This window comes from Podarcis filfolensis (assembly GCF_964270895.1).
Source record: "Podarcis filfolensis genome assembly, chromosome: 17".
NCBI lineage: Eukaryota > Metazoa > Chordata > Lepidosauria > Squamata > Lacertidae > Podarcis > Podarcis filfolensis.
In genome coordinates this window covers 29,619,900-29,642,197 of record NC_139621.1, presented here as the reverse complement: position 1 = coordinate 29,642,197, position 22,298 = coordinate 29,619,900, and the positions used below count along the sequence as shown (strand labels likewise).

General features: G+C 43.8%; 1 protein-coding gene across 2 annotated transcripts; it reads right to left on the bottom strand.

The window, feature by feature from the left end:
- Positions 1-66: 66 nt before the first annotated feature.
- Positions 67-21,258, bottom strand: ENAM (enamelin). Of its 2 annotated transcripts, XM_083592935.1 has the most exons (10): positions 21,053-21,258; positions 15,352-15,440; positions 11,774-11,844; positions 11,631-11,675; positions 10,314-10,355; positions 9,184-9,531; positions 7,885-7,926; positions 6,359-6,409; positions 5,762-5,803; positions 67-5,405 (listed from the first exon to the last, which is right to left on the bottom strand). In XM_083592935.1, exons 3-10 carry the CDS (start codon positions 11,825-11,827, stop codon positions 2,691-2,693), a joined length of 3,339 nt encoding a protein of 1,112 aa, XP_083449061.1. In that variant the 5' UTR covers positions 11,828-11,844; positions 15,352-15,440; positions 21,053-21,258; the 3' UTR covers positions 67-2,690. The 2 variants fall into 2 exon arrangements, with proteins under 2 accessions (XP_083449061.1, XP_083449062.1); XM_083592936.1 differs by lacking the exon at positions 21,053-21,258 and having other exon boundaries at positions 15,352-15,749.
- Between the last annotated feature and the right edge of the window lie 1,040 nt (positions 21,259-22,298).

Genomic DNA, 22,298 nt, shown 5'->3' with positions numbered 1-22,298 from the left:
CTAGAGGTGGCTGGAACCTTGGCATTTAATGAGTTGCAAAAGGGGAAATGGCACTGGCAGCTTTCACAGTTGTGTAGTAGATGGAACTTGAGCAGGTGCAGCTTTTCATGCAAGCTACACCTGCTGAAATCATCTTTTTCACTCAACAATCAAAGCTACAGAAGCCTGATCCTCTTTTTCACTTCATCAACCAACATCTTCATTACCCTGGAATGTGTGTGTCCACTGCAAATGGCCCCCTGCCACACAAAGGATTGCAGAAAGTTGATGCACGTTGCCATTCAAATGGTATCAGTGCATCGCCTCATGTGATCAATTATGCAGGGCAGGGCTTGCCTCCCTCCCCATATCTGATTCAAGTTAGCACCCCTGGGCATAAGTCTCATTAAACCCATTGAGGCACGCATAGAAGCAGGCAGCAGCCACCCAGTTTTCAGACACAAAACCCACCTTTAGTCCAAACATCCATTTGGGGACATGTGTCAGGAGCCCAAGCTGCCATCTTGATAACACAGCGCACAAGTCGTAATTAGCTTGAAGATTTATTGCAATGCAAACAATTAGCCTTGGTCGTCTAACCAAACGTCTGCGGCATATGAATCAGTTGACCCTTCTGAAGAATGCCTCCTGGTTCTGCAGAATATCCTGAACCTATGACCCTTACATTTCTGGATTTGCTTCCTGTCTAATACCTTTCCAATATGTCGACTCTTTGGGCTCAAATGATTAATTGCCTCCTCTTCCGGTGAAGAAACGCTATTCCTCCTGCTTTGCAAGTCTGCTAGTGCTTCTTGAGCGAGCTGACTTCTCACCCTCCCATTCTCTGCTAACTCCTTATCAACATTCCATTCTGTGTCAGAGAGGGAGGAGGGCTGCTCCCAGCTGTCTGACTGCTTGCTAACACATGCTGTATTTCTCTACTTTCGGCAGGTGTGTTCATGACAACATGTATCAAAAGGACAATGCCTTAATGCAAGACATCCAAGGCAGAATAGGCTAGATCTGTCCACCTTTAGGTTTAACTAAGTCCATTGAAATCAGCTCTGTGTGTGGATTGTTGTTACCATGTGCAAGACTGCAGCCCATCCTGTTTGTGTACACATAGCTCGGGGGCAAAGCACACACTTGGTATGTCCAATATCCCAGGTTCAGTCCCCAACATCTGCAGATACAGCTGAGAAATACACCTGCCCAGGACTCTGGAGAGATGCTACCAGTCACTGTACCAGACAATAGCAAGGTAGATGGGCCAGCTCCCTGACTATGTATTAGGCAGTTTCCTGTGTTCCTGTGCTTTTAGTGTCCCGTGTGCTTTAATAACATTTTAATTGCCTTCTGAAGGACAGAGAGGACCATTATCCCCATGTAACCTGACATCCTGGTACTTCTATTGTTGGATTAAATCAGCGCCTCTTACATTTAATTGGCTTTAAGGTAGTACTAAACCACTTTGCTGTCTCCGGGACTATATTACATCATATCACTGGTGAAGCGACGGAGACTGCTGTTTTCCTTGGAAGCTGGTTAATTATGCTATTTTAAGAGCACCATTAAACCCTGCCAGTTTTGAATTCTGAACTTCTTTAAACTTGTGACAGTTTAATTGGCATCTTCTGCGATGAGAGACAGAGCAAAATGGAACCAGGAAAATGCGCCACACAGACATGAAGGGAGGAAAAGTGTCCATAATAAATGCACTTTAATGTCAAGTAAATGTTCAGAAAAGAAGGGGAAGATTACATTTGTTTCAAACAAGTAATTTGTGCCCCAGTAAGGAAAAGGCGTGATGATGTTTCCATAACGTTGATGGTGTTGCCGTTTTGAAAAGCATTGTGCAAAGTGAAACCAGCAGGGAAGGAAAAGGCTTAGTGCATATACATAAGGCCCTATTCAGAGAGCCAGCAGGATTGCACACACTGAACATGGGCATATTGCGACATCTCAGACCAGTCCCACACTACTAACATGTTGAGGGAAGGTCTGAAGGGGAGAAGTCTGCCAAAAGTACATAGTCCATCTCTCTCTCTCTCTCTCTCTCTCTCTCTCTCTCTCTCTCCATTTAAATTCTGCGTGCTTCCAAGAGAATATTTGGGGAAATAACTTCCCCACCCTCACCCATCCCTATGACCATAATTTGTTTTAAATTGTTTTTAATATTGAATTTTAAATTATTGTAACCCACCCTGGGACCTGATGGTGAAGGCAGATAATAAATCGAAATATATTAATAAGAATTTCACCATCCTCTGCAAACAGGTTTTGGTAAAGGTTACCAGACATCCCCATTTCCCGGGGACAGTCCTTTGATTTACAAATCAGTCCCCTGACAAAATCCATCTCCGGAATGGAGACGTTAAAAAGTGTCCCTGGATTTATTGGTGGGGGGAAATCTGGTAACCTTAGGTTTTAGAGAGTTTTGGGAGCCCATTTTGGTTGAGTCCTACAGAAAACCAGAAGAAAGGTTGAAGGTTAGAATGTTGAAGGGTGAAATGCCAGCTGAGGTTTGAAAAACCAAATACCAAATGACCTACACAAACTATCTACACAGTTCAGCTGTTATTTCCCCCTCTTTTTAATTATGCAATTATGTACGTTCCATTTTCCTGCATCTGTGCTCTGAATGTGCATGCCGTTGTCATTTTTTAGAGATGCTGTTTTCCAAACTTGAAAAAAGGAGGTTCTTTAGCATTTCATTTGTTTGGGAACAGTAAACAGTCCGGTGTCCGTTCCTTTGCTTGCTCAGCCAATTCTTCTCCCGGGGATCCGAATTTCAATGGTGCTTCTTCTATATCATGAGATGGATCAGTACTAGAGATTGGCTGTGGTACAGGTGGCACCATGATGTTTGGCTTCCTGGTGGGCAATGGGTTATCTGGATAAAACTGATCGTGCTGCTGATCACCAGATGGAGCTCCCGTGCTGGATAAATACTGCTTTAACCAGCTTCCAAAGCATGGAGTCCTCTTGAACCCAAGTGCTGCGCGTTCTCCTTTCCTAACATCTTCACCATCATGAGCTGCACTTCTGATCCCTTGAGGTGGCGGTGGTACATCTTCAGGAACAAACTTCATAGAAGCTGCCCTTTCAGATTCTCTTTTGGACTGATTTTCCCCCACGATCCAAGCAAGGACATTGTGTCCGTCACCTCGGATGCTGCTTCCATAACAAGGTGTGTTCCTTGGTACAGGTAGACCAGTTTCATAGTTGGCTTCAGGTTCATTCTGTTTTCTTAGGTGCGATTTGGAGCACGGTGGACCAGTCTGTAGGCCTGCTATTTCCTCTCCATATGCATCCAAGTTTTCTCTCTGTGATTTTGTTTTCCCAGTCTTTAGAGAAATATCCCTGTGATTAGTCTGAATGCCGGCTGGGTAGGGGGCATGCCTGGCATGCTTTGCATGGTTGCTCTCTGGATATGTCGAGCTTCCTTTTTGCTCCCATGAAGCAAACTGGAAATGAGGAGCACTTTGCAGTGGTGCCAGTAAGTTTTCTCTTGGCACTGGGGAGTCACCTGCACAGCACAGGTGGCTGTCAGTCGTGTGTGAGGTGACAGTTCTGGGTTCTCTTGGGTAATCACCTGAGTATCTCAGTGTGTCAGAATGATGTCTTCTTTCTGCAATATCAATACTGGAGATTGGTGCTCTCCCATGCATGGCTCCCTCTGTGTCTTCAGCATGTGCTGGGTTTTTCCTGAAGTCTGTGGGGTAGGTATCAAAGTAGTGCGAAGTTTCTTTCGGAGCAGATGGGCCCACCATTTGGGGGACCCAAACATCTCTTTCAGGATACTGTGGTCTGCTTTGGAGGAGAGTGCCGCTTTGTAATGGAGAACGTGGTGCTTGGTTCTCCAGATTCCTTTCTCTGGGTCCGAATGCATTGTTTACGCGATATGGGGTGTTTTCTGTTTGTCTCAAGCGTTCTGCACCATGAACTGGAGAATGTTCTTCTGGAGTCCACCGGTTAATTTCCTCATATGGCAAATTACTTCTTTGGTTGGCTGGATTCTCCATAGAATATTTTGGATATGCATGGTGTTGAGTTGGATTGTATGGAGGGTTTCTGTATTCTCTGTCAAGGTCAAGCACCTGTTTTTCTTGGGTCCATGGGTTTTGCCTGGGATATGGCTCACGCTCCTGCAGAACGTTTCTGTGATAGGTGTTTCTTTGCAGCTGATTTGAAGGCAAATCTGGAGAATATGGTGGACTTTCTCTTTGGTTTGCTGGGCTCATTGTGGGTGAATGTTCTCTATCCTCCCATCCTCTGGGATAAAAGGAATGGGATTGTTGGGCATTGAGATCGCTTTCGGAGTAAGTGGAATGTCCCGTTCGTTGAAAAGAACCAGATGAATACATTGAGTTATACCTGGGAGGAGCATCTCGGAAGACCTGTGGATCTTCTTGGTTGTTCCACCTCCGGTTTTGTGAAGATTGAAATTGTTCTCTTTCACGATCTGGATGAATAAAGGGCTTCTCCTTCCACTCATACCACCGGGCTTCTGTTTCAAATGGAGTTCTGCTTGTGGCTGAGAATGCTTCCTGATGGGAAAATGCACGTGTTCGGTGCATTCCAGAAGGCTGATGCCGTTCAGTGTATTCTCTTTCATTATAGACATCCTCAACTCGTCCTGCTGTATTAAACTGCGAATCCAGGGAACGGCCTTCAGATGGAGAATGATTTAGACCATTATCCCTGTAGACTGGAACTTTATTCCACTGGCCTTGTGGATCAGAACTAGGAAAAGGCACTCTTTCTCTTTGACCTGATGGGTTCCTCTCAAGATAATGGGGTTGCTCATATAAGTTAGGTCTATTGTTTACTGAGGGAGGGTTGCTGTTTGTATTCTGGAGATTGCCTCTGTGGTTAGAGTACTCTCCATAAGTCAAGGAATTTTTTGGGTTTTCAGTTTGGGTAGAGGGGTTTCCTCTAGAAATCAAAGCATTGTGCCTTGTATCTCCCATATCTGGTTGGGGCTTATAGACATGTGCACCATACCCTGGGGGTTGTTGGCCCCCTGAAGGAAAGCTTTGAATGACATTGACATCTGGAGATGGAGGCCTTTGACTTGAGGGATCAATGCCATTCCATGTTGCTCCATTCCTTGCTGACACATGAGCTGTGGGTGACGGTGTTGGGATCCCGTTTCCACTGAGCAAGTTCCTCTCAAGGCCTGGCGAATTAGCCCCATTGCCGGCTGAACTGAGCCCAGAAGCAGTGCCATTCGCTGCCTGGCTTGGTTGATTAGAGATGGTTGAATTTGTTTCCAAGACCGTTGAGTTGGTTGCAGGATCAGCTGTTGGGCTCTCTTTAGGGGTTTCCTTTTCTTTTGCCTCTTCAAAGTCTTGCTCAAGCATTTCTTCAGAATACGGAGCTCTGCCTCCCATCCCAAGGTAGCCATATCCATAATAGGGGGTCTACAAATATAATTAAGAGAGCAAAATAGTTTGATACCACCCAATGCAATAAAATTACTAGCAATTGTGAATGAAATGTTATTGTTAATAGAATTATAAAAGTTATTTTAACTGTGGGTTAAAGGCCTTGACCTCAGAACTGCATTCATCACTCAGCAGTCCTGAGCACTAGAATCAGGAAACATTAAAGCCATGTGGTCTGTGCATCCTGACCTTCCTGAAGGTCAAGGGAAGGGAGGGCTCCCAAGTGAACATTATAGCAGGAGAATGTAGAAGGATGCCTCTGACGTCCTCTTTCCTGCAGCTTCATATACAGTTTAGCTCACACCATCCCAATTATATCAAATTGTATTTACCCCTTCTTCATTGCTGGCAGGTGGCTGTCCAAATGGCATACGCTGGAGAAAAAGAAAATCGAGTAAGTTTGGATAGACTTTGCGGGGAGGGCATAGAAATTAGATTGCTTAGCTATTCTAAAACATAAAGACCAGTGTCTAAGCACACATGATGTGTTGAAATTTGCAAGGTTCTCCCTCGCTTCTCAGACACGAGCTATCTGATGAATAATGAGGGACAGATTCATACCCACCCACCACACTACAAAAAGTGCTTAACTTCTTCCCCCTTTGTTCTACTGAATTCGTTTCTTTATATTTCTAATGGAAGAATCAACATCATTTTGGATTCACTGTATGGATCTATATTAGTTTCACAGGGCTTGTTTATTTAGTTTTATAACTTTTTCAGAACCACAACAACACAATTAAAACATCCATAATCTTAAGAATATAACACAATCTCTAGCAGCCCATGGAGATACTAATAGAATTCAGACAAAGGCATTGTCAATCAATCATTCCTGATTAAACAAGCCACTTTAGCTATGGGATAGAGCTAAGTGGTCCCCAAAATTGTCCCCACTACCCCCAAAGCCTTTAAATGGAATATCTTACTCCCTGATATGGACCAAATGGTTGCTGTTGGAAGCCTCCATGACCAAACATCTACAATGCAGAAGAAAAACAGCCACGTTAGCATAATTGTAACTTAACGAGGAAGTGGCACCAATTCCATTCATCATCCATCCTTTTATTTGTATACCGCCTTTCCATAGTTAAATCAGTGCTCAAGGCGTCTTACAACATGACAAGATTTATGTAATTACCAACACAACAAAAGTCATACACAATAAATAAAACACATCAAAAGTACACTATGAAATTGAAAACAATTTCCACATAAATCATAAAATCTAGGTAAAAATGTTAAAAAGGTAAAGGGACCTCTGGAGGGTTAAGTCCACTCAAAGGCGAGTGTGGGGTTGCGGCGCTCATCTCGCTTTCAGGCCGAGGGAGCCGGCGTTTGTCCACAGACAGCTTTCCAGGTCATGTGGCCAGCATGACTAAACCACTAATTAATATCAACCACAATTTAAAATGACATAGATAAAAAATAAAAGCATTTTTTTAAAAAAACAAAACAAAAACAGGGCCCTCTCTGCTGAGGAGCAGCAGCAACACTCCTTTATGGAGCCTGTCAGGCCCCACCCCAAGCCAGGTGGAGAGTAGCAGGGCAGGGCCCTTCAGGCTCCCAGCAGGCCAGCACCAATTCCCACTTCCGCTTCTAGCTCTAAGTGCTTTTCAGAGATCAGAGCATCTGAACAGCATCAGAGTGACCAAGAAGATAAGAGAGAATGGGGAGAGATCTAGGAGACACAATGATACAAAAAAATGCAGCCCCCCCGATACTGCTTAAGTTTTTCATGGATTCTTCCTTCCACCCCCATCACATGACAGATCATTTTGGCACCTGTTGACTCTGCCATAAGAACCACAGATCTGGTGTTTCCCATTGTTTTCATGGTACAAAAACATGGAACTGCATAATTTTTACATGGAATCTCCCCAAAATCACCCAACCACAGGCGTGGTTTCTGATTTATTGGTGGTTCGCTTGTCTTCCTATGTAAACAAAAATCACAAAGATCTGCGAGGAAGCATGCATTGGACCAATGCTGTCGTGGTGCTGGCAACAAATCCATTGAAGAAATCTTAGTAGATTAACCATGTGAGTTTTCAGTGATCAGCTCAATCTGCATACAGTATTGACTCGACGACACTGCTGAGGGGGTAGGCATTCTTTCAGATAAGGTACATACGTGTCACAATGGGGATCATTTTCAAAAGTATGATTACTGGCAGTTAATGATATTAATGAATCCATCAATATACTGCTTAATGCCAAAATGAGTTTCTAAGCACTTCCTCCCATGTTTGAGAGGAGAAAGCTTTGGCTGCCCTGAGAAAGCATCTTCCACCTGTGAATTTAGAAGAATTTAACTTAGAAGCATTTTTATTTTAAGGAGAGATCTGCTGGCCAATTAATCAGAAGTCCTTTTTAATCAAAAACAAAAAAAATACCCCACAACTGTAGCCCTTAAAAGTTTTCTGCGTGTGTAAAACAAGGAACATCCATTCACCTGAGGGAAGTGCCAAGGTCCTTGTTGCTGTGGTGGGAATGCCTGGAGAGGGAAAGAGAAGGTGTCATTATGACAAAATCTAACACTCCCTGAAAAAAAAAGTCACTATGCAATGATTACAATAAAAAAAAATATTGTGATTCCACCTACATTTCCAGCTATCATTGTTTTGCCTAAAATGACCACTGAGAGTAGCTTCTGTTTTGTTGGTTTGCCTGACACCACATAACACATCCCCCCCTTTAACGTGGAAAATGTCCAAAACTAAGGTTGTGTTCATACCATACATTTAAGACATGCACCCTTCCGGAAAGAAACACGAGAACTGTAGTTTACCCCCACACTGCGCCCTTAACAAACTACATTTCCTGGGATGCTTTGTGGGGGGAAATGTGCTTTAAACGTATGGTGTGTACAGTCCAGTGGTGGCACATGTGCAATACTTCACATGCTCTCAGTTTTCTTCCTCTTATACCCCTCCTTTCTGATGCGTATGCCCTATAATCATAGCCTAAAAAGGAAAACTAGGGTCGCCACCTGTGTCTTTTTCCTGTGTCTTTAGGGTGGGCACTTACGCATGGGCAAAAGAGGGCACAATTTAGACATAATTTTTGTAATTTGCATAGAAAGAAAGTGAATCTCCCCATAGCAGGAAGACTGTGACCAAGTGACATTGGTGCCAGCTCAGTCTGCCATCCAAATACTAATTTCAAGGCCACAGCTCTCCCATCTTGGGGTTCTTTATTTTTAACCCATATACGGGCAGAGCAGTCCTTCAAATAGAGAATGCCTTCAAATATAGGACGCCCCCCCATAAAGTAGGCTAAGGGGTCACCCTAATATTTTGTGACAGGTAGACAATTTGCAGCTTTTTTCCCTGACCTGCAAGTGCAGCGATGGGAGTAAGGGTTGAAGGCCAGGACTGACCCAAGACATATTGTTGCCTGAGGCAAAGGTCAATATGGCACCTCCTCTCAGCCCTGGTCCATGTACAGAAGCTGACTGGACTGGCAGCCGGCTCTTACTTCAACGGGACAGCATGATCCGCCACCCACCTGAGCAAAACAAATTATATTAGGAGCTTCAGGAAAGGTTGTGTGGAACTCACAGCTCTGTCCTCCAACAGAGGGAAGTGTTGTGTGTGTGGCTTCCACTGCTGCCCTACAACATCTGCTGCCTGAAGCAGATCCTTCATTCTGGCTAATGATAGGGCCATCCCTGCTGATCCCTTGCACTGGCAGACGGTGAGATGCCGGAACATTGGAGCAATTTCCCCCCAGATCAAACTTGCTTGTTTACCTGAGGCTGTTGCTGCTTCCCCCTTTGGGGTTGATGAACCAGCACTTGTTGGTGAGTCTGAGAAGGGTAGGTATTTTGAGGCTGCTTTGGTGGCGGCTGTAATCGTGGTTGTGGCTGCGGACGCCTCGGAAGTTGTGGTTTTAACTGCGGCCTTGGCTGTGGCCTGATGTTTGGCTGCCTGGCCACTGGAGTTTGGTGAGGTTTGCGTGGAGGCAGCCTGGCGACTTGATGCACTGGTGTCTGCTGTGGCCAGAGGAGAAATCTCTGCTGGGGCAACATAGGCTGCTGGGGGAACATCTGCGGGAAACCCGAGCGGTAGCCATATAAAGAAGCTGCCAAATGAGCCAGCTGAAATGTGATCAAAAGAGAAATAAAAGCAGCACATAGTGAGAAAGCATTTCTGACTGGAGTGTTGATCTAAAACCAGTGAAACCCAGGTTCAAATACCTTCTCTGCCATGAAGTTCGCTGGATGGCCTTGGGTCTCCCTCAACCCTACCTCACAGGGTTGTCATGAGGATAAATTGAAGGAGAGCCATATACGCCGCATTGAGATCCTTAGTGGCAAGGCAGGATATACATGTTTTTAAATACTGTATTTTTTGCTCTATAAGACTCACTTTTTCCCTCCTAAAAAGTAAGGGGAAATGTGTGTGTGTCTTATGGAGCGAATGCAGGCTGCGCAGCTATCCCAGAAGCCAGAACAGCAAGAGGGATTGCTGCTTTCGCTGCGTAGCGATCCCGCTTGCTGTTCTGGCTTCTGAGATTCAGAATATTTTTTTTTCTTGTTTTCCTCCTCCAAAAATTAGGTGCGTCTTGTGGTCTGGTGCATCTTATAGAGCGAAAAATACGGTATGTGTTGGAAGCTGCGCAGAGTGGCTGGGGCAATCCAGTCAGATGGGTGCAGTACAAATTATAAAGAAATAATAATAAAAACATGTAATAAAATCATGGAATAATAGAATTGAAAGGGATCATCTATTCCAACTCTCTGCAATGCAGGCATCTTTTGTCCAATGCGGGGCTTGAACCCATAAGCCTAACATTAAGTGTCTCATGGTCTACTGACTGAGCTATCCACTGAAGTATAGAAAGTGTATGTTTCAAGAACCAAGAAAAGAGTGAACTTACTTGTGGGGAATTCATGTAGCCATACGGACCAAACTGCATCATCTGTGAAGAAATATATCTGTCAGACTGTGTTTCATTTGAATCTGGCTCTCCGTGAACAACAGTATTTAAACAGAACCGGTTTTCAGTTGAATCAACTTGATTCTAGTCCCGCTGGCTTCACTAGCACTGTGGGAGGGTAAATTATCCCTGGCCCGCATCCTGTCAGTCATTTCAAAATTCTGGAAGTGATAAATTATTTTCCAAGCCTGCCGAGCCTCACATGTTTTCAGAGCTGCCTAGACCATGGGTAGGCAAATTAAGGCCCGGGGGGTGGATCAGGCCCAAATGCCTTTGAAATCTGGCCCGCGGATGGTCCAGGAATCAGCATGTTTTTACATGAGTAGAATGTGTTTTATTTAAAATGCATCTCTGGGTTATTTGTGGGGCATAGGAATTCGTTCATCCCCCCCCCCAAAAAAAATATAGTTCGACCCCCACAAAGTCTGAGGGATAGTGGACCGGCCCCCTGCTGAAAAAGCTTGCTGACCCGGCCCTAGACAATAAGCTGAGAACTACAGCTGTACACAAGCAAACTTGAAATGGGCAAATTTGAATTCTGGAGGAGGAACGGAGGAATTCTGCCTAGGGTGGACGGTGGTAAAAGAAGTCAGGGCTCAACCCCCCCCCCCCACCTGACAAGCTACACCTGCTGAGTTTCAGTCTTCTACACAACAAACAAAGGTGCAAGAGTCCTGTCCTGTTCTGTTTTTCACCTGGCCACTCTAATGCTGCCAGATGTTGAGTTCATCAAGGGAAAATGTTTGCATAAGAGAGTGTGTGAGACTGTTGCTTCTCTTTGGGGATGGGGTGTATATACAATGCTTCAGAAAAGAGATGAGTTGGACTCTCCAGAATTTCAGGCAGGGGTTTTTCCTAGCCATACTTAGGACTCAGCAATACAGCTGGAAATATAATGTTTTAAGTACATTATACAGATGTAACCTTAGGTGGCGCTGGTGAGCTAATGGCAAATTCCATATATATTACACTTTTTTAAAAAAAGCGTTTTTCTAATACCTGTGTAGATTCAGCCCTGGATATGCCAATGATTGAATCTCAGACTTTCTCTGTCGCTATGGTCCTTCCCCTTTATTCACCTCTGGCTTTGGCCATCTCTGAGTCAGGGTGCTCCATTACGATGAAGCAGTGTTTACTAGTTGAAACAGACTAAACCACCTGCGAGGGGCTTGGATTATTGGGGGACAGAGTAGCCCCTGGAAACACAGAGCTGGATAAATCTGGTTGAATGAGAAAAATGGAAGGAAATTTACTTACTTCTTCACTCTTACTTCCAAATCCCGCCTTACGGGGTTTGCGCAGCTACGGTAGAAAGAAAGAAAGTGGTGCTGAGTGATCACACAGAGGAAAATTTAAAAAAAGGGGAGGCCTAGCAAAATGGCTGGATCTGAAATGCTCACCGACATGGCAAAAGCTGTGCCCATGAGGCAAAGATACAGGACGGTTAGCTTCATCCTTCACCTTTTCCGGCCTATAAAAAAACATACACACAATCAACAGTCCATCACATATATTGGGCCATTCATTTTAGCACACTGCCTTGATTATATCATGCAATAATTTTAAGAGTGGGCATCTTCAGGCATTCTTTACTGTAAATCAGCAGCCTAGTCTTCATTCTGGTTACATGACTAGGGGTGGAGGAGACATTTGTGTGGCCTGCATGTTAATCATAGAATCATAGAATCATAGAGTTGGAAGAGACCACAAGGGCCATCGAGTCCAACCCCCTGCCAAGCAGGAAACACCATCAGAGCACTCCTGACATATGGTTGTCAAGCCTCTGCTTAAAGACCTCCAAAGAACGAGACTCCACCACACTCCTTGGCAGCAAATTCCACTGTCGAACAGCTCTTACTGTCAGGAAGTTCTTCCTAATGTTTAGGTGGAATCTTCTTTCTTGTAGTTTGGATCCATTGCTCCGTGTCCGCTTCTCTGGAGCAGCAGAAAACAACCTTTCTCCCTCCTCTATGTGACATCCTTTTATATATTTGAACATGGCTATCATATCACCCCTTAACCTCCTCTTCTCCAGGCTAAACATGCCCAGCTCCCTTAGCCGCTCCTCATAAGGCATCGTTTCCAGGCCTTTGACCATTTTGGTTGCCCTCCTCTGGACACGTTCCAGTTTGTCAGTGTCCTTCTTGAACTGTGGTGCCCAGAACTGGACACAGTACTCCAGGTGAGGTCTGACCAGAGCAGAATACAGTGGCACTATTACTTCCCTTGATCTAGATGCTGTACTCCTATTGATGCAGCCCAGAATTGCATTGGCTTTTTTAGCTGCTGCGTCACCCTGTTGGCTCATGTCAAGTTTGTGGTCAACCAAGACTCCTAGATCCTTTTCACATGTACTGCTCTCAAGCCAGGTGTCACCCATCTTGTATTTGTGCCTCTCATTTTTTTTGCCCAAGTGCAATACTTTACATTTCTCCCTGTTAAAATTCATCTTGTTTGTTTTGGCTCAGTTCTCTAATCTGTCAAGGTCATTTTGAAGTGTGATCCTGTCCTCTGGGGTGTTAGCCACCCCTCCCAGTTTGGTGTCATCTGCAAATTTGATCAGGATGCCCTTGAGTCCATCATCCAAGTCGTCGATAAAGATGTTGAATAAGACCGGGCCCAAGACAGAACCCTGTGGCACCCCACTAGTCACTCTTCTCCAGGATGAAGAGGAACCATTGATGAGCACCCTTTGGGTTCGGTCAGTCAGCCAGTTACAAATCCACTGAGTAGTAGCATAGTCAAGACCGCATTTTACCAGCTTCTTTACAAGAATATCATGGGGCACCTTGTCAAATGCCTTGCTGAAATCAAGGTAGGCTACATCCACTGCGTTCCCTTCATCTACCAGGCTTGTAATTCTGTCAAAAAACGAGATCAGGTTAGTCTGACATGACTTATTTTTCAGAAATCCATGCTGACTATTGGTGATCACAGCATTCCTTTCTAGGTGCTCACAGACTGTTTGCTTAATGATCTGCTCCAGAATCTTCCCTGGTATTGATGTCAGACTGACTGGGCGGTAATTATTTGGGTCCTCTCTTTTCCCCTTTTTGAAAATAGGGACAACATTTGCCCTCCTCCAGTCTGCCGGGACTTCGCCTGTTCTCCAGGAATTCTCAGAGATGACTGCCAGTGGTTCTGAAATCACATCTGCCAGTTCTTTTAATACTCTTGGATGCAGTTCATCTGGCCCTGGAGACTTGAATACATCTAGACTAGCCAAGTATTCTTGTACTATCTCCTTAGTTATTCTGGGCTGTGTTTCCTCTGCTGAATCATTTGCTCCAAATTCTTCAGGTCGGACATTGTTTTCTTTATCGGAGAAGACTGAGGCAAAGAAGGCATTGAGGAGTTCAGCCCTTTCTGTGTCCCCTGTTTGCATTTCACCATCTTCTCCTCTGAGTGACCCCACTGTTTCTTTGTTCTTCCTTTTGCTACGAACATACCCATAAAAGCCTTTTTTGTTGCTTTTAACCTCTCTAGCAAGCCTGAGTTCATTCTGTACTTTAGCTTTTCTGACTTTGTGTCTACACGTGCTGGCTATTTGTTTGAATTCCTCTTTGGTGGTTTCCCCCCTTTTCCATTTTTTGTACACATCCTTTTTTAATCTTAACTCAGTTAAAAGTTCTTTAGATAGCCACCCTGGCTTCTTTAGGCACCTTCCATGTTTCCGTCTCATTGGTATTGCCTGAAGTTGTGCTTTTACTATCTCCCTCTTAACAAACTCCCAGCCATCATGAACTCCCTTTCCTTTTAGTATTACTGTCCATGGGATCTCACCCAGCACTTCCCTAAGTTTTATGAAGTCGGCTTTCTTAAAGTCAAGAAATTGAGTCCTAGTATGCTTGGCTGCTCCTTTCCGCTGTATAGTAAACTTCAGAAGAGCATGAGCACTCGCGCCTAATGGTCCTTCCACTTCTACCCCACTAACCAGGTCATCAACATTGGTTAGGACCAGATCTAAAATGGCTGTTCCTCTTGTTGCTTCTCCCACTTTCTGGACAATGAATTTGTCTGCAAGGCCAGTGAGGAATCTGTTTGACCTTATGCTCTTGGCTGAGTTTGACATCCAACAAATATCCGGGTAATTGAAGTCCCCCATTACTACTATCTCCCTTCCTTTTGCATGCTTGGCCATCTGTTCCAGGAAGGCATCATCTATGTCTTCCGTTTGGCTTGGGGATCTATAGTAAACTCCCACAATGAGGTCACTGTTATTCTTCTCTCCCTTAATTTTGACCCAAATGCTCTCACTTTGGCTTTGAGGTTCTAAATCTTGGGTCTCTTCACAGGTATACACATCCCTGACATATAACGCCACTCCTCCTCCTTTCTTGTCTGGTCTGTTTCTCTGACATAGATTGTATCCCTCCATTATTACATTCCAATCGTGGGACTTATCCCACCAGGTTTCAGTGATGCCTATTATGTCATATTTAGTTTGCTGTACCAAGAGCTCAAGCTCATCTTGTTTATTTCCCATGCTTTGCGCATTAGTGTACAGACATTGAAGTCCATTAATCATTCCCCCGTGTCTCTTATTTAAGGATTTTTTCCTCCCACCACTAGGTCTGTGTGCTGTTTGCTCCATTCGGTCTATGACATTTGGATGATCATCTTCATCAATTGATAGACTCCTACCTTCAGGAGCACTGTCTCCCTCCCCCACATTAGTCAGTTTAAAGCCCTCCTGATGAGGTTTCTGAGATTTTTTGCAAAAACATTCCTCCCAACCGTTGTGAGGTGCAGCCCATCGCTTGCCAGAAGTCCATCTTCAAGAAACTGCATTCCGTGATCTAAGAATCCAAACCGTTCCTGTTTACTCGTTCCTGTTAATACAAACCTACCTAAAAGGCAGATAGTAAGACACCAGGTTATGGAAGGCTGACATAGCCTAGTTCTAAGATACGTAGAATAGTTGAAAGTGAAGCAGGGATAGATTTTGGCATACCTCAGCAAACAGATCCTGGCATACCTGATGTTGACTATGTCTTGAAAACGTCGTCTCCTTTACCATGGAGGCTCAGAACTGCACTGCGTAAGAAGACACCCCACAAACGACACCTGAGAGAAACGCAGGACAGTTATTTTTTATAATTGCCAAGCACAGGGGTGGGAAGCTGCAAACCTCCAGGTGAGGATGGACTCCTGTCACCCCTAATTATTACATACACCTCAACGGGACATCTCAGAATTACAGAAGCCATCCCAGCCTCTGACTGGATCCTGGGATGTCCTGTTTTAGCGCTCACGAGAGCACGGCCCCCCAAAATCGCTCGTTAGAGCCACCTGCAAGACCCCGAGAGTTGTGTGTTCCAAATTTCCTCTGCAGCATGTAATTGGCCATGCAAGCTGGGGCTGCAACAACATCTGAAGGGCCAGCTGTTCCCCACCACTGCAATAAAAAGGTAAAGGGGACCCCTGACCATTAGGTCCAGTCGTGACTGACTCTGGGGTTGCGGCGCTCATCTCACTTTATTGGCCGAGGGAGCCGGCGTACAGCTGCCGGGTCATGTGGCCAGCATGACTAAGCCGCTTCTGGCAAACCAGAGCAGCGCATGGAAATGCCGTTGACTTTCCCGCCGGAGCGGTACCTATTTATCTACTTGCACTTTGATGTGCTTTCAAACTGCCAGGTTGGCAGGAGCAGGGACCAAGCAACAGGAGCTCACCCCGTCGCGGGGATTTGAACCACCAACCTTCTGATCGGCAGGTCCTAGGCTCTGTGGTTTAACCCACAGTGCCACCACCATTGCAATAGGGTTCTGCTAAATAATGCTTTAGGGAGCAGCTGTATCTTTCCAGCCTGTCTGCTGTGGGGCTGCTTGATCCTGTGAAACCCCCCCCCCCCGTTAGTGGAAAGTGCCTCACTGGGGTAGCAGAAAGGTCCATCACCATTACTCCTCTGGCTTGCAGCTGGCATGGGTATTTTCCTCCTGCTGAAAGCAACAGGAGGGTGGGGATCAAGAAAGTTATACTGGGAAGGAAGGGGGAAAAGAAGACACCCAACTCTTTCCCCGCTGACTGTCCTGGACCTGGCAGGGTGTAGGAAGTTCTGTCTCCTTCCCTATGTGTGTGGAATCCCTCCTGAATTAACTTTATTGTATGTCCCACATATAAGACATTCTCTCTCTCTCATGCATGTGTGTGCATGCATGCACACATTCTAGAGTGCGGGCTGAGTTGCCCCACACAATTTTTTTTTTAATTTAACTGTTTTCACATAACAAATTATTCCAACAATCATCTTCATTATATTTTCCCCCATTTCCCCCCTCCCTGCCCCACATACCCTCCCTCCCTCCCCCCCTACGACTTCCCTCAGCTCCTCTCTCTGATTTTTTAATACATATTATTCTCTGCATGTGGCAAAAATGTAAAGATCCTTCAGTTATCCATCTATTATATTAGCAACAATAAATCTGTGTATGTTTATTCAAAACCTGCCAAGGAGTCCAGATCATTTTGTTTGGTTTTTTTAAGTACTTTGTAAAAGGTTCCCATTCTTCTTTAAAGTCACAGTTGTCCTTGTCACGCAGTTTGTACGTCAATTTCGCCAACTCCGCATAGTCCATCAATTTCCCTTGCCACTGATCTTTTGTCGGGGTTTCTTCGTTCTTCCATCCTTGTACTATTAAGACTCTGGCCGGAGTTGCCCCATACACTTTTAAGCTGCTCTGAACTCAGAGACAGCGCTTCTGTTATATATGTGTAGCATAATAACCCATTTCAACCATGGTTGTTCATTTACTAGCTATACAATACTTTACGAATTTTCTTTCTGTCCCCAAGGTGGTATACTGTTTAAAAATGTGCAACATAATAGTATAAAGCAGCAATACAGATAATAAAAAACCCCAGTAATTACAGAACTGAGCTATGACTTCAATAGGGAGCAGGGCTGAGGGTGGTGGCCCAAGTCTCTCCCCCATTCCATAAAGTGGACTGCCAGAAAGCTCAATCTCCACAGTGGCCAGTCTGTCGCCACACACTTCTCTTTCCTTGGAGTTGACATCTGGAGGACCAACTGAAACTCTCTCACCCAGGCGCCTTCAGTGGCCAATACCCAGTTCATAATTCCATAACTTGTTTAATTTCTTGTCTTTTTACCCTTTCTGAAATGGCATTTACAGCCAATTGATGGTTGCCTCCTTTAAATAATTTATTTGTACCCCATCCATCTGACTGGGTTGCCCCAGCCACTCTGGGCACTCTGAGTCTATTGATGACATGGATTTGAGTATGTGTCATCTGATCCATGTGTTTTCATTGGTTTGATTCCATTCAGGTTAAATGTACTTGTTACCTGGATGTAGTAGGTATATAAGACTATACAGTGTTTGATAAATATATTCCCAGAAGAGGCACAGGAAGATATGATGCCTCTGCTATTTCACACCCAGGGTCGGATTTAGGTTTGATGAGGCCCTAAGCTACTGAAGGTAATGGGGCCCTTTATATGTCCAGCTGTCCTTTGTCACCAACAAATTGTCGCTGTTTTTTGTGTTGCATATATGCTATATGGTAATTTATGGACCTACAGTGGTACCTTGGTTTGCAACCATTTTGGATTACAACCACGTCAAACCGGAAGTGCATGTCCCTTTTTTTTGGATAACAACCCATTTTTTAAATTACACCCCCCTTTTTGGGGGGGGGGCAATTGGTGAAAGCACTCCTTGGGTTGCAACCTGTTTCAGTTTACAACCGGACCTCTGGAACGGATTATGGTTGTAAAGAAAGGTACCACTGTAATAGGTACCTAAAGCCATTTGCACATAACAAAATATGTATTTTATCAAAGTAATTGTTGAACTGAAATACAATTAAGAAGAAGTATATTCATAGTGAGATACAATTAAGAAGAAGTATATTTTGTGGGGGGCAAGAGAGTGGGGCCCTAAGCTATAGCTTGTTTAAGGTAAAGGGACCCCTGACCATTAGGTCCAGTCGTGACCGACTCTGGGGTTGTGGCGCTCATCTCATTTTATTGGCCAAGGGAGCCGGCGTACAGCTTCCGGGTCATGTGGCCAGCATGACTAAGCCGCTTCTGGCGAACCAGAGCAACGCATGGAAACGCCGTTTACCTTCCCGCTGGAGTGGTACCTGTTTATCTACTTGCACTTTGATGTGCTTTCGAACTGCTAGGTTGGCAGGAGCAGGGACCGAGCAACGGGAGCTCACCCCATTGCAGGGATTCAAACCGCTGACCTTCTGCGAGATTGGCTGCATTATTTTCAAATAAGAGAGGCCTATAATTCGGACAAAAAAATAGGTTTCCAGGTGGAAAAATCAAAATTGGAAACTGAATTGTTAGAACCCAAAACTAAAACACTTTCAAGAATGTATAACTTGCTGCTAAAATGGAACACGCAGGATGAAACAGTTCAATCTGCTATGATTAAATGGGCACAAGATTTCGGTTATAACATAATGTTTGCTGACTGGGAACAGTTGTGGACCACAGGTATGAAATTTACGGCATGTAATGTCCTAAGAGAGAATATTATGAAAATGATATACAGGTGGTACATGACGCCAGTCAAGCTTGCAAAAATCTATCATTTGCCCGATAATAAATGTTGGAAGTGTAAAGAAAATGAAGGAACATTCTTTCACCTTTGGTGGACGTGCCCAAAGATTAAGGCTTTCTGGGAGATGATATATAACGAAATGAAAAAAGTATTTAAATATACATTCCTTAAGAAGCCAGAGGCCTTTCTCTTGGGCATAGTCGGCCAATTGGTACCAAAACAAGATAGGACTTTTTTTATGTATGCAACAACAGCAGCAAGAATACTTATCGCAAAGTATTGGAAGACACAAGAGCTACCCACCCTGGAAGAGTGGCAGATGAAGTTGATGGACTATATGGAATTGGCGGAAATGACTGGCAGAATCCGAGACCTGGGAGAAGAGTTGGTGGAAGAAGACTGGAAGAAATTTAAAGACTATCTTCGGAAATATTGTAAAATTAATGAATGTTAAAATTATGCCTGGATTAGCAATAAGTGGTAATTAGCAACAAAAGTTAATAAGATTATGTAAAAAAAATGTATTGATAAATGGTTGAAAATATTGAGTTATATTATGTTATGACACAAAGTTAAGATAATTGAAAAAGGGTAAGAATTTGCTGAACCAAGTATCTAAACGGGAACACAAAGGGGGGAGGTGTGAGGAGGTCAAGGATACAAGCATATGAATTTGAGGATATTGAGAAAAATGGATTTGTTTTACTTTTTTAACTTCTTTTTTAATTAGCTGTTTTTTGTGTATTTTTTGTGTTTTCTTCTTTTATTGTTTATTTCTATCTGTGGTTTCTTTTTTTATTCTGTAAATTTTTTTTTTTATTTTTTGTAAAACTCTAATAAAAATTTATTTAAAAAAAAAAAACCGCTGACCTTCTGATCGGCAAGTCCTAGCTCTGTGGTTTAACCCACAGCGCCACCTGCATCCCATAGCTTGTTTAGCTTATACGTAAATCCGGCACTGTTCACACCCCACACCCTGCCCCAAGGAGAAAATAAGTCAATAGCTGGAGTAGAAGTTTCACCTCTCTGGTCTTCGAGCCTAAGAGATCTTGCATAAGTAGAACACTGCAAAATCTACAGATCACACAGAAGAGATTAACACATGCCCCTAGGGAAGTTTATGCACATTTACCCCCAGCAGAAGTTCCACATCAGATCTGCTACTGTGGACAACTCCATCTTTTAGGTTCAAAAATGAACACATTACAGTGGTACCTCTGGTTACCAACTTAATTTGTTCCAGAGGTCCGTTCTTAACCTGAAACTGTTCTTAACCTGAAGCACCACTTTAGCTAATGGGGCCTCCCGTTGCTGGTGGCTGGCGGCGGCCGATTTCTGTTCTCACCCTGAGGTAAAGTTCTTAACCCTAGGTACTACTTCTGGGTTAGTGGAGTCTATAACCTGAAGTGTTTGTAACCCAAGGTGTTTGTAACCTGAGGTACCACTGTACCATATAGATAGAAGTAATGAGCTTTATTAATATTTTAAAACATAATTGGGTTGCAAATCTCAAAACACAGTGAAAAAAATCTAAATATTTTGTATCATACACAATAGACATTGGGAAGATCAGGCAATATACATTACAACAAAATCCCAAGAAATATCACATCACCAACCATCCTTGTTTTCAAACAGTTTAAATAAAAAAGGCAAATTACTGACATTTACGAAGTTGATACAGCAAAGGAATCATGGCAAAAGCCATACCTAAGAATTTTCGCTTTTAGATAGCCCCAATTGCATGTTGGATTGGGTCCCCACTGCCTTTTTTAACATTGATTTACAGTGCAAACCTATACCTGTCTACACAGAAGTATGCCCCACTGAGTTTGATTGGATTTATTCCTAAATTAGTAGGTCCCATGGATGAATGTTTAAATCTCTCCTGTGGGAATCAGTGAGGCTTGTCACATAACTCTGATTGGACTGTGCTGTTGTTATTATTATGATTTTAAATCTAAAGCAATATCTATCTTGCTGCACAGTATTTTCAAAGTAATGAAAAAAATGACACATCAATTAATACGTAACACGGTCACTGATTGCTTGTTGTTCCTTTAGCAAAGTAATGCTCTTTAGCAAAGTAAAACGCAAATTTCAAAAATCAAAATGAAGGGGAGTCATATGAAATAGAATTACCTCTTAAATGTGGGGAAGCATTCTTGGGATCCTGAGATGGGATGAGGGGGGAAAACAACTTAAGACTGAAAATCGAAGCAATTTGCTCTCCATTCTAAAATCATCTGCAGGGCAACATTTAAATGTTGTTTTTCCAAGGTTGGAGCCAATCAGGGCTCGTGAGACATTTGACGTCACTCTAGGCTACAGCCAGGCAGTTGATACTGTATGTAAGGTCTTGCATATGTTATTACAGGAGCTGCCAAATCTCAAAGTCTCTTATTATGTTTAATAACAAGTCATGGGGAGGAAAAGCTTACAGTGCAATCCTATACATGTCTTCTCAGCAGTAAGTCCCTTTGGGTTCAGTGGAGCTTATTCCTTAATAGGGATGGACAAAGCTGTCATTTCTGCTTTCTCTCATTTTCCTAATCTTAAACTGAGTTCTTCATATTTCTGCAGTACTTTGTGAGGTTTTATTTTTCAGATCGTTATGAAAAATTGTCAGCATTTTAGTGTGAATTTCTTCCAATAAACACAGTTTTGTATGCGGTTTTGTTAATGTGCATATTTTTGCAACCAATTACCCCTTGTATGGGGACGCGGGTGGCGCTGTGGGTAAAACCTCAGTGCCTAGGACTTGCCGATCGTATGGTCGGCGGTTTGAATCCCCGTGGCGGGGTGAGCTCCCGTCTTTCGGTCCCAGCTCCTGCCCACCTAGCAGTTCGAAAGCACCCCTAAGTGCAAGTAGATAAATAGGTACCGCTTTATAGCGGGAAGGTAAACGGCGTTTCCGTGCGCTGTGCTGGTGCTGGCTCGCCAGAGCAGCTTCATCACGCTGGCCACGTGACCCGGAAGTGTCTTCGGACAGCGCTGGCTCCCGGCCTCTTAAGTGAGATGGGCGCACAACCCTAGAGTCGGACACGACTGGCCCGTACAGGCAGGGGTACCTTTACCTTTACCTTTTTACCCCTTGTATAATGCATTTTTGTATGTTATTTTCTAATATACGTATTTTATGCACACATTATCCTCGTGTGTACATTTTGGTGTGCTCCCATTACTTGACCAGAGAACTGCATTGCAAACTTCACAGAAGTATAAATTTCAAAGGATGGCTAAAATATGGGGGATGGGTGCATTTTGGTTCATGTGTTGCCTTGAGAAATGCAAATTAGGTACAATGCAAACAAATTGAATTTCTCCTCCATCCCTACTCCCAGGTAAATGGATATAGAAGTGTAGCCTTGGAACAGCAACTTCAAGA